General features: G+C 37.1%; 1 protein-coding gene across 5 annotated transcripts in view; it reads right to left on the reverse strand.

The window, feature by feature from the left end:
- LOC101901389 (GAS2-like protein pickled eggs) overlaps positions 1-13,145 on the reverse strand; it is a 377,420-nt gene that overhangs the window by 192,359 nt on the left and 171,916 nt on the right. For all 5 annotated transcript variants that reach the window (XR_009342326.1, XM_059123065.1, XM_059123063.1 and 2 more), the window contains one exon: positions 4,790-5,314. Coding sequence is in view for 4 of the 5 variants with exons in the window: in XM_059123065.1 (XP_058979048.1) it covers positions 4,790-4,960 (171 nt within the window). In the remaining variant the exon portion in view is untranslated. The remainder of the gene's footprint in view (positions 1-4,789; positions 5,315-13,145) is intronic.

Here is a 13,145-nt window from a genome sequence, read left to right on the forward strand (position 1 = left end):
ATGCAATGGGTTGTGTTTTCGACGCTCATTTTCCCTTGGCTATGTTTCCCCACCCCTCGGGTCTATCTGCAACATATGGTCCATGAAGACAAGGAAAAAGTCGAAAAAAAAACTTTGGAAATTCCGACTTCAAAGCTAGCGGTATTGAGCTTCTTCATTTTTCATCACTGGCGGTTGTTATCATGCGTCTCCTCTGGCTAACAAGTGTTATTTGTATTGGCATCTAGTCTTTTTGTTTTGGTGTTTTTTTCTCCTTCTTCTTCCCAGACCAGCCATAGCTCCTGGCCGCTATCGCTTCTTGAATAAAAACAAACTCTAAGGCAAACAAACGATGTTAAAAGGCGTAAATTTTATTTATTACCATGCAAATGCATTTTGTAATTACTCTCCACTGGACAGCCAGCTAACTGGTGGCCAGTCATAAAGTCAGGCAGTAACGACTTCATCGAATAAATGGCCATTAAACGATGTTTTTATACCCTCAGCCATATGGCTACAGAGGGTATATATCATTTGATACGGTCAAAACGTGCCTAGTCGAAATAACGGTTTTAGACCCTAGGTCTCTTTGGACCAAATCCGTTTCAGAACATTTGGAGTCGATCTAGCGATGTCCGTCCGTCCGTCCGTCCGTCCGTCCGTCCGTCTGTCTGTCTGTCTGTCTGTCTGGCTGGCTGGTGCGCACGATAACTCTCGAAGGGAGTATCCGATTTGGTCCAAACTTGGTACATCGTAATATTTTTGTCAAACTTAGATCGAGTTCGGAGATGGGCAATATCGGTCCACTCCTTCTGGTACCTCCCCCACAAAGGGTCAATATTTTTAATAATTAAAACTCTCACACAATTGATGTAAGAGTCCGATTGTCTTCAAATTTCACACATCCCAATATTTAATGTAACCCAAGGTCTGGTGTTAAGATGGAATATATCGGTCCACTCCTTCTGGTACCTCCCACACAAATGATCGAGATTTTCAAAAAAATATATTTTTTCTGCACAGAAAGAGAAGCGATAATCCGATTTTGTTCCAACTTTGCTAATCCTGATATTTACGTCAGTTCTAGATCAGGTGCAAAAATGGATAATATCGGTCCACTCCATCAAGTACCTCCCCCACAATAGGTCGAAATTTTGAATATCCATCAAGCTCTTAAAACACTAAATTAACATCCGATTCCATTCAGAATTAGCACGTCTCAATATTTTTATAAACGCAAGATCTTATATAAAGATGGTAGAAATCGGAACATTCGTTCTGGTACCTCCCACACAAAGGATGACAGTTTTGAATAATCAAAACGAGGAAAGAATCCGAAATAAACATCCGGTTCTCTTCATATTGCACACGTCCCAATATTTCTACTAAGTCATGCTCTGGTGTGAAGATGGGATACATCGGTACACTCCTTCTGGTACCTCCCCCACAAAAGATCAAAATTTTGAGTATCCACGAAGCTCATAAAACGCAAAATTAACATCCGATTCTATTCAGACTTGAAGCTTCTCAATATTTTCATCAACACAAGATCTGCCAACTTATAATTGTCATAACTTGCGAAACAAGTCGGTGATTCTTAACAACTTGCTATATCTAAATATTTCTCTTAACCAGTATTCTGATATGAATATGTAATTTGTCGGAATTTATGATTTCGCATAAAATGGATACGAATGTTCAATTTCCTTCAAATTTTGCATATACCAATATAGGCGATATAGTCCAAATCTGTCACGTTCATAACTCAAGGCTGGGGGTATACATCTGTCGGCAAAAACGACTGATACTATTTTACTTGTTGTTTTAAACTTCGACAAATCGACGCATAATTCAATTGTTTGGTCTACGCAATGGAGGTTTTTTTCTCTCACCGAAGATGAATGGCAGTGTTGTAGGAAAACGGTATTTCACTTTTTGTTTGATTTTTAATGATCTGCAGCACAGATTTGTTGGGAAGAACGCGGATCTGGCAATTGGGGACGCTGTGGAAGTTACTCTAGCTTCCAAACGAATTGAAGCAGGTCGATAGAATTTTACTCAAATGTATATTATGTCTACAGGACTTTTGGTATTGAAAATGGGCCATTTAGGTCCACGTTTTTGTATAGACCGCCATATAACGGTACCTCCCGGTATTCGGTATTTTGATGATTTTAGCGACATTTTTTACCGGAATTATTTCAAATTTTGTATTTGAAGTAAGTAATGGATACTACAGCCTATGACAGATAATTTTCTTTGCAGAACCACGTCTTCGTATAGCCCCCATATAACTGTACCTCCCGATATTCGGTACTTTAATGATTTAAGCGACATTTTTTACCGGAATTGTTTCAAATTTGGTATTTGAAGTTCGTAATGGATACTACAACCTATGACAGAAAATTGTCTGTGCAGGTTCACGTCTTCGTATAGCCCCCATATAACGGTATCTCCCGATATTCGGTATTTTGATGCTACATTATTCACCAATTTTTTTTTCAAATTTCGCAATTGAATATTGTAATAGCTTATGACAAAAGTTGCCTATGCAGGTCCACGTCGTCGTATAGACCTTAATATAATAGCTGCATTCGGTATTTTTAAGATCTTAACAGAGTTTTTTTTTTAACGGATTTTTTTTTTTTGAAAATTGCCAAATTCGTTCCAAATGGTGGAGGATTTTTTTATAGCCGAACTTATAGCATTGTTACTTGTTTTTACGTTTTATGAGCTTCATGGCTATTCAAAATTCTGACCCGTTGTGGAGGAGGTACCGAAAGGAGTGGACCGATATATCCCATCTTCCTACCAGACCTTGAATTAATAAAAATGTTGCGATGTGTGTAATTTCAAGAGAACCGGGTGCTTATTTCGGATTTAATAATGGATATTGTTAATCAAAACCTGGACCCTTTGTGAGGGAGATACCAGAAGTAATGGTCCGATCTCTCTCATTTTTACAAAAGATCTTGTGTTGATAAAAATATTGAGATGTACCAAGTCTGGAATCGGGTGTTAATTTCACGTTTTATGAGCTTCGTGAATATCCAAAATTGTGACCCTTTGTGGGGGAGGCACCAGAGGAAATGGTCCGATCTCTACCATCTTTATAATAGATCTTGTACTGATAGAAATATTGAGATGTACCAAGTCTGAATGAAATCGGATGCTAATTCCGCGTTTTATGAGCTTCATGGATATTCAAAATTTTGACCCTATATGGGGAGGTACAAGAAGGGGTGCACCGACATTTTCCATCTTCACAGCAGATTTTGTGTAGGTAGAAATAATGGATGTGTGAAATATAAAGAAGTCCGGGCGCTTATTTCGGATCATATAATCGTTTTGGTTATTCAAAATTTTGACCTTTGGTGGGGGAGGTACCAGAAGAAACGGTTCGATCTCTACCTCTTTAATAACAGATCATGTGCTGATAGAAAAATAGAGACGTACCAAGTCTGAATGAAATCGGATGTTAATTTCGTGATTTATGAGCTTCATGGCTATTCCAACCCGTTATGAGGGAGTTACTAGAAGGGGTGAACCGATATATCCCATCTTTACAGCAGATTTTGTGTTATTAGAAATAATGGGATGTGTGAAATATAAAGAGGACCGGATTCTTACTTCGGATTATATAATCGTTTTGGTTATTCAAAATGTTGACCTTTTGTGGGGGAGGTACCAGAAGGAATATTCCGGTATCTACCATCTTTACAAAAGATCTGGTGTCAATAGTAATATTGAGTTGTAAGTCTGAATGGAATCGGATGTTAATTTCCCATTTTATGAGCTTCATGGATATTCAAAATTTTGACCCTTTGTGGGGGAGGTACCAGAAGGAGTGGGCCGATATATCCTACCTTCCTAGCAGATCTTGTATTAGTAGAAATAATGGGATGTGTGTAGTATGAGGAGAACCGGATTCTTATTTCAAATTTTGTAATCGATTTGGTTAAGGAGTAGACCGATATAATCCACCTTGGATTAACAAAAAATTTGTGATGTATGTAATTTGAAGAGAAGCAGACTTTTATTTCGGATGTATGATCGTTTTGGTTATTCAAAATTTTGACCTGTTGTGGGGGAGGTACTATCTTCACACCAGACTTTGGGTTAATAAAAATATTGTGATGTGTCTAATTTGAAGACAATCGAACTCTTATATTACATTTTATAAGAGTTATAATTTTTCAAAATTTTGACCCTTTGTGGGGGAGGTACTTGATGGAGTTTACCGATATTGTCCATTTTCGCACTTGACCTAGCACTGATGCAAATATTAGGATTTGAGAAGTTGGAGCAAAATTGGATTATTCTTTCTCTTTCTGAGTAGTAAAATCTTTATTTTATTTTTCACCTTTGTTGGGGAGGTACCAAATGGAGTGGCCCGATATTGCCCATCTCTGAACTCGATCTTAGTTTAATAACAATATTACGATGTACCAAGTTTGGATCAAATCGGATGCCCCCTTCGAGAGTTATCGTGCGTACCAACCAGACAGACAGACGGACGAACGGATTTGGTCCAAAGAAACCTAAAAACGTCTAAAAACGTTATTTCGATGAGGCACGTTTTGGCTGTGTCAATGATATATACCTCCTTTCTAGCCATATGGCAGAGGGTATAAAAATGGCCTCGGGCTACTTAAAAATGTAAAAGAAAAATATATTTCGAAAGCCTTTTGATATTGATACGGAGGTGGAAATTTACAACCATTTTGGTCATTGGCTTCGGACCACGTTAATTCCTTAGCATATCTCCTAAAAACTAAATAGCATTTCATTTTCATTTAAATCAACTTACCTTGCACAATGCTACACCCGTATCCAATCGATCCATAAAGTTTTCTGCATTTATTGCCAATTCGGGATATAATGTGTTCATCCATTCGGCCAAATCTTCCTTCATCGCTTCCAAGTATTCTTCACTCGACTTGAAGGGTCGATATGGCCTTGCTTCCAAGAGCATCGCCATGTTTGTCGTTTTATTTTTGGTTTGGTTTTCTTAAAAATTTCTTTGCGTTCTCGCCAACAATTTTTTGGCTACTTTTTTCGTTAGAGTTCCTAGTTGCGATTGCTTACTTCCGCGCTTTTAAAATTATAATCGTTAACGAAGTTGGGGCAGGGGTTTGGGGGGAAACGAGTAAAAACGAATAATTTTTACAATTTATTGTCTAGACCAAACATAATTCTTTGTTAAATCCAACTGACTCGCATTCATTGCCATTACGAGCCAGAAGATAAGCGGCTTTGTGGTCGTGGTGGTGGTGGTCGTGGTGTTAACAAGCGGCAATTAATTTCAATAATGCCTGCAATTCGTTGTTTGGATCTGAAAAAATAGAGAGAAGATAGAAAAGTGATGTTAAAAAAAGTTTTATGGGTTTTTAATACGACAAGGAAGAGAGAGAGGGAGGGAGATGATGTAAAATAACGGTATTCAAGTGAGTTTTATGGGTTTTTAATATCCCCAGTCAACCTAGGGACAAATTTACAGTTTCTTACCGTTGACATCTAGTTGACCTCTGAATGAAAACAATTTGAAATAAAACCAATGGATTTTTTATGACTTTTAATAAATCTCTGGGGTGTGATCAAAATTAGGTCTTTATTTTATGTGTGAAGAAAAAATATTAAAAATTAAGTGCCTGGAATTTTTTTCAATGGGAATTTTATCATCTTACGGCGATAAAAAACGGAAAACGTTTAATGTTTATGATAACTAATTCAGACATGGGACTAACCAATTAATCTAAAATGTCACTTTAACAAAATTTCAGAATAAACCAGTAAAAAAAGCAGCTAAGTTCGGCCAGGCCGAACTTTTAATACCCTGAACCATTTGGAAGGAACTTGAAAATGTTCAAAACATTCCGTTTAAATGATGACCTTTATACGGGGGCTATACGAAGGAGTGGGCCTGCATAAGTATTTTTTTTGTAATAGGCTGTAGCACCCATTTAAAAACCTCAAATACGAAATTCAAAACAATTCCCGTGAATAAAAAGCTAAAATCATCAAAATACCGAATATCGTTATATGGGGGCAATACGAAGACGTGGAATCTCATACGAAAATTTTTTTCATAGCCTGCACTACCTATTACGATCTTTGAATACGAAATTTGAAACAATTCACAAACTAATTTGCAAAGCAAATGGCGCCCAAGGAATACTGTGTATATTACTCTCTAAGACATTGAGGGTGTTATTGGGTGCTATTTCATTTTTGGGCATTAAAACAAAATGTGTTATACCCTCAGCCATATGACTAGAGAGGGTATACACGATGAGATAAAAAAAACTGCAACAAAGTCAAAAGCCATAATGTTAACACATTTCTTTAAAGTTTATTAAATGAAAGCAAAAAATGTCGGAAATAGCATCAAATGTTAGAATAAGTTTAGATTTGTTCGAATTGGTCAGCTTTGGTACGAATTATGGCCTTCAAACGGCCAATGAAACCGTCACACGCTGCCCGAATGCTGCTCTGCGGTATTTTGGCCCATTCTCTGCGAAGCGCTTGCTTTAGGTGATCGACACTTTGGTAGTTTTTAGTGCCATCCTTGCTTTCCCAAATACTCCAGACATAATAGTCCCACGAATTGGTATCCGGAGATTTTGGTGGCCATTGTGCGCTGGAAATGAAGCGAGGAACCTCATTTTGTAACCATTCTTGGGTGGCGCGTGCTGTTGGCGATGCTTGCTGAGTCCTGTACAAGGTCTGTTTGCGTACCCAAGGCTTTAATACACCCTCCAGAATATTTTCGCGATAATATTCAGCATTTATTCTGATGCCACAACCGTCCTTGCTAACAATACGAGCGCAGAGCGACCATCGGCTGTTATGGCGGCCCACACCATCGCCATGTCGGGCGCTTGAGTTCTGGTGGCCAACCGAAGGTGCACATTTTCAGCTAACCTCCTTGGCAAGTAAACACGATCATTTTGTTTGTTTTCCAACTGCTGGACAACGAATGTTTTCTCATCGGGTAAACCAAATTCGGCAGCTCACCGCTTTCGGCCAAACGAAGCCACTTTTTAGTTCTTGTGCGTCTATATTCTTTCTGTTGTGGTGTAAGTTCTTGTGCTTTTTGGAATTTCAATGGCTTTATCCATTTTTCAATATTTGCCGAGTGGACTATTGCGATATGTTCAGCTCATGAGCCCTACGCTACCAGTATCATGGTAACGAGCGATGGTACGGGACACAAAAGGTTTATTCACGTTTAAATTCTGGAGTAGCCACTTGTGGTTTTCCAGCCAAAGATAAAGAAATCACACTATCACGCTTCAATTCCATCACGAATAACTTCTTTTCTGGAAAATTCTCACCAAAACGCTTTTGCACGCTTGTGAACGATACAATGAGCTGTCACTGGAATAATTTTAACAGCTGTCGGACAAGTGGTTTGGAAATGACAGCAGTCTGAAGTTGGGTGCAGGTTTTTCATCTCACCCTGTACATTCTGTGAATCCCTTCCATAGAGTGGCATCGTAAATTGGAACAGCTGTTTACCACAGGAAAAAATGAGCCACGAAGGAGTCGACTTGATTTGATGGCACCCAATGGCTTCCACTTTAATAGGTCAAGAAAATCAGAGCCTAGGATTGGCATAGAAAAATATAACAAACATTTCGAGCAGAATACACTATTGACTTAAAGTTGGCAATAAAATGGCGCCCAACGATGGGCCCGAACATAAATTAGTTCAAACAAGCAAAAACAAGGGTTAGACTAACACTATATCACAGGAAACCTTTGAATGGACGATCATCCACTTTAAAACACCACAAAATGGCGCCCAACCATGAATTTGTTCGTCAAGCTCAAACTCTTAGATTATGATGAAAAAATCTATATTTAGAGGGCGCATCGACATTAAATTATCAATAAAATGAGGCCCAACAACGGACCCGCACATAGATTAGTTCAAGACGACCAGATACTAGGATTAGACTAAGAGTTTATGACAGAAAAGCTTTAATCGCCACAAAATTGTGGCCAGCCCTAAAATGGCGCCCAACCATGAATTAGTTTGTCAAGAGATAACTCTTAGCTTGTGATACATAAATGTTAGAACCATTTTACAGAGGAAATCGGTATGTGGAGGGCGCATCGACATTGAATTAGAAATCAAATGGCACCCAACGATAAGATGTACTTTATAAGACATGTTATATTTCAAATCTGTTGTTGGATTTTGATATAAGAAATTAGGCAGGTCTGAGTTACTCTTTTATCCAGAAAAAAATATTCTATTCAAGTTCCAAAGCCATGACCAAAACTTATTTGGGCAACTTATTTATGAACTCTCTCTCTCTTGCTTCAAAGTTTTTACGGATTCATTTAGATTTGAATAAATGTTAAAGTTCCAAAGAAATAATTATCTTTTTCTTTGAATTTTTTCCTTCCTTGAAGATTAGGAAGTGCCAATGAATCATCCGGATTAAGTGATTATTGCTTCTTATTTCATGTTCAATGTCAGTTAGACAATGTAAATTATTCATCATCATCATTGTCGTCGACAGCAGACACAAAGAAAATGCATTTATTCGCACAAATTCCTTACTTACTAAAGCGAAAGTCTTTTGTCTTAAGTTTTATGGACTGGGAGGACGGAATAAATAAAACTGAGTTCCTATGGCACCACCCACATGCAGACTTACTCATTGCGATTCGTGGAAGAAACAAAAAACTCATAATAAATATCCATAAATTTCCAAAGACAACTGTCGTCATAAAACTTTAGAAGGATATGCATTTTATCCATGCCAGCAATCCTTCAGCTTGCACGAACAGGATACAAAACAGATATGTTTGTGTGCATGTTTTGAACTATTCGTAAATCGATTTTTATTCATTTTCCTTTTGCAGGGAAGTAAAAAACAAAAAAGAGCTATCCAGACAGTCTTCCAGACAGACAGTTTATATCCTTTCGCTGCCATGATGTCTGATTGACTCTGAAGTTAAAAGCAACACCATATTACCCATACTCCTCAGTGTTCAGCACTGAAGGACTGTTATCCTTTCAAACGGTTCACTTTAAAGTTTTACTTTTTAAGGCATATCCAGAACTTTTCATTGTCATATTTTACTCTTTTCCAATCGTTCTCTCTCTCCCTCTCTCCCATCATGACTCCCGACAACAACAAAACGTTGAATGTCAAGAGCAGCAAAACGCAATCAAGTGGCATTATGCACGAAGTTTAATCTTTAACTCAAATACTTGGGCATGGGCTTAAATGGCGCTTTTCGTTGCCTGCCATGCCGATGCCGAACGATGCCAGCAACAGACAATAACGTTTGACGTTTGAAGTGTTGTCATTGTCAACAATGAAATCAGAGTATCAGAAAAGTCATTGACAGTTAAGTGATCCATTTAGAACGATTTGAGACTTTGTCGCCATTCATGCAATGAACTTTAATGTGAGGCATGGCCAAAGAGGGGGGGTTCACATGGAATGTACTGCGAAGAGCCCCCGGGATGAGAAATTGAAGAACTAAATCTGATGTTGGGGCAGAAGAATTTAGGAGAGATAATCGCTATTAGTTCCAAAAGCTTATGATTGGAATATTCATATCTGGTTCTTCAAAGTCGTTTTCAAATGGCGCCCAAGCAATAATTTCATACATTTCCACCAGAAGAATGAAATACCCTGCACGTTAAGAAAAATTATAAACGTTTTAAATCTTATATTAAAGCGCAGGTCTATTCCTTCGCGCTATCAAAATGACACGGAACCCACCAAGGAAAACAGGAATGACTTCCCAAATTAAGGATTTTTTTAGACATGGACTAAATGAAATTTGGCCAAAAGTAAAGTATTCATATGAATATGGCGCCCAACGTGAGGTTTACATTGCTGTACCATACGAATTTTTAATATTTTTTAATAAATATAGTGCAAATTAAACAACGCCTGGCTAGAGATTTCATACACACTGATGAGGTCTTTTCGATTTCAATATAAATTTCTTTCACTTCATAATAATTATGCTAAAAGTAATGCTACACATTACGAGTATATTATGAAATGTGTGAAATCAGAAAAATTCCATTTAAAATTTAAATTAAAATCAGGGAAAAAAAAGGCAAATCGATTGTTGCAAGTGAAATGTTTAATTAATTCCGCAATTGTTGTTCGAACTCAGTTATCTGAGTATGTGTACATGTATGTGCTTATTTGTATTTTTGCTTGTAATCCATACACCCAATAAATAACAAACACGAGTTTTATGTTTGTTTCGTCTTTTTTTTTTTTGGTACAAATTTTTTGTGGCAATTCAATTGAAAGTGTTTGGCATTAAGGGTACTCAAGTGATGAGGTGGGAAAAACGGTTTTGGAGATAGAACATTTTACGCCAGTGAATAACCGCTTTTAAATTGGTCACTCTTAATTTGTCCCCCTTAATTACTGAAAGAAACTATATAACTAAAATGAGAATCTAATCGGGACATTTAAAAAAATAACTTTTAAAACGCTTTAATAAGTGTTTTCTATTTTTGGCTCTTTTTTATAATGAATAGAAAATTTCGGTAATTTTTTGTGCGTTCCCAGGGTGAACAGACTTTCAAACATACTTTAAATGTGAAAATGAATTTTATTTGAATTAGAATTATGCCTTAAATAATCGCTTTATCAGCTTCCTTACTTTCCACTTTTGTAGGGCCCTTCAAATCTCTTTGGGCCACTCTTGAACTTAATTAAGGCTAACCTACCACGGACGCACAATCCCTAGTCAACATCTTTACCGGAAAATAAAATATCACAGAATTCCCTAAATGCTTTTATCACAGATGGTTAGATACGACTAAAATATTGCTAATATATTAATTGCATTGGTATTATCTTTGTCTTCCTTTCTGTTTATAGCACGATCCGTTTGTTACTGTATTCTCAAACTCTGTACCTCTTAGTTTGTTTTATCTCTTCGTCTAGTATGTTTACCACGGCTGCACGATCCAACCTCTTTGATGGCAAATAAAATATCACAGTATTCCCTAAATGGTATTATCACAAATACGACTAAAATATTGCTAATATATAAATTGCATTGATGTTATCTTTGTCTTCATTTCTGTTTTTTGCACGATCCGTTTGCTGCTGTATTCTCAAAATCTCTTGTGTGTACCTTTTATTCTCTTTTACCTCTTTGTTTAGTATGTGTATGTTGTCAATGTCAGCTGTGCGGTTTGTACCAATGTTGTTCCCTTAATATGGTTCGAACGTATCTACCACTCCTTGCTGAGTTTCGGATATACGCACCATGGGTCCTTCGGCTTTCCATGTATGCATGCGGCTTTTATGTGCCCAAATGCGACAAGTCCATAGTCCGTAAACAATTTTCTTACGTATTCTGCAACATTACCATGATTTTCGAAGTAATGTCGCAAAATTCCCCAACGTTGATCAAGGGTAGACACTAACTCATTCAGTGGAAAGGTAAAACTAATTATCTTTCAAAATAAGCACTTCCTGCAAAAAAACGTAAGATTGCGGCTTTTTATTTCGATCTAGTGCAAGAACGATTGAAACTTCTTACCCGTGATGGACCAACGAAGACTAATGAACGTACAATTGGTCTTTTCCCCATTAGCAGCAATAACAATTTCTCTACGAGTATTATTCTGCAAGACCCTGCCTTGCATCGATTGAACACGGACAATATTTTTCACAAACAGCTTTTGCTGCCTCCAACAATAAATCGCTCATTCTCCACGAGTAATGATCCAATGATCAGCAATATTTTGTTACATATCTTTTTATATCAACACACATTTTGCTCCCGGGATTTTCTCCAAATAAAAGTGCAATTTATTCATTTCTATTGACAATGAATTTCTTCCCTGGGTTGCAAAAAAATTACTGATAAATTTCAAGTAAGTTCTTGTACTAAGCAAACAGTACCTTTATCTCGCAATGCTACTATTTCTTATGAGAATACAGGTTATTGTTTACTGACATCCCCTACCGGTGTGTGCTCCAACGAACTCTAGATTTCTCTAATGAACGGGCAATTGATCTTCAGCCAATTGGAAAAAAACTTGCTGAGCGGGCAATATTTTCCACAAACAGTTTATTTTGGCTCTAGTTATAAATCGCACATTCTCCACATATAGTGATACAATGATCAGCAACATTTTGTTCCTCAAGTTTTCATATTATCACGCTTCTTAAATTTGTCTCCTTGATTGCAAAAATTGAATGACAAACTGACAAGTAAGTTCTTCTACTAAGCAATTAATATTTTTTTTCTCGCAATGATGCCTTTTTACCAAAATACTGGTTATTGTTTTCAGACCTAACCTATCCGGGGTACTCCAACGAATTCTGCATTTCTCTAATGAACGGACAATTGATCCTCTCCCAATCGGTAATAGCATTTGCTTCATGGGCAATATTTTCCACAAACAGTTTGCTTTGGCTCCAACAATAAATCGCTCATTCATCACGAGTAGTAATATTTTGATCAGTAATATTTTGTTAAATATATTTTTATATCAACACACCTTTTGCTCCTGGGATTTTCTCCAAATAAAAGTGCAATTTATGTTTATTAGTACAAAAACTAATTTATTTCCAATTCCAATGAACTTCTCCCTTCGGTTGCAAAAAATTGAATGACAAAGTGACAACTAAGTTCTAAGTAAACAGTGCTTTTTTCTCGAAATGATGTTATTTCTTATGACAATACTGGTTATTGTTTTCAGAGAAAAGACAAATTCTCTTTCTCTCCGTTATGTGCTTGTTATTGTTCTTGCTCTTTTCACGTTTATGCTAGTGAGCACGGGTTTTCTACAATTACAATAAAAAGAGAAAGTGAGTAGCACAACCGTGGAAGGAGAGAGAGAGAGAGTAAGATTAACAAGGAACAATGTTTATGTGGGGTATGTTCAGTAAAAGCTACAGTGATGCTGTTGTAGCGCTTCTCTCATAAATAAATATTCCACATGTGAAAGTGAATACCCCCATTCTCAACTATATTGCTCACGTATATTTTATGTTAACACGAAACAAATTTACATACGATCGAGACAAATAAATGTAGCTGTTGCTGGTGCCGGCGATATGTGTAACTCCGGCAATTCAACACCCCTTTTCAATTGAAGATAACAAAAACAATTTCGAAGAAAACGGGCAAAAGAAGAAATACTCAAC

The sequence above is a fragment of the Musca domestica genome, unplaced genomic scaffold (assembly GCF_030504385.1).
Source record: "Musca domestica strain aabys unplaced genomic scaffold, Musca_domestica.polishedcontigs.V.1.1 22, whole genome shotgun sequence".
Taxonomy (NCBI): domain Eukaryota; kingdom Metazoa; phylum Arthropoda; class Insecta; order Diptera; family Muscidae; genus Musca; species Musca domestica.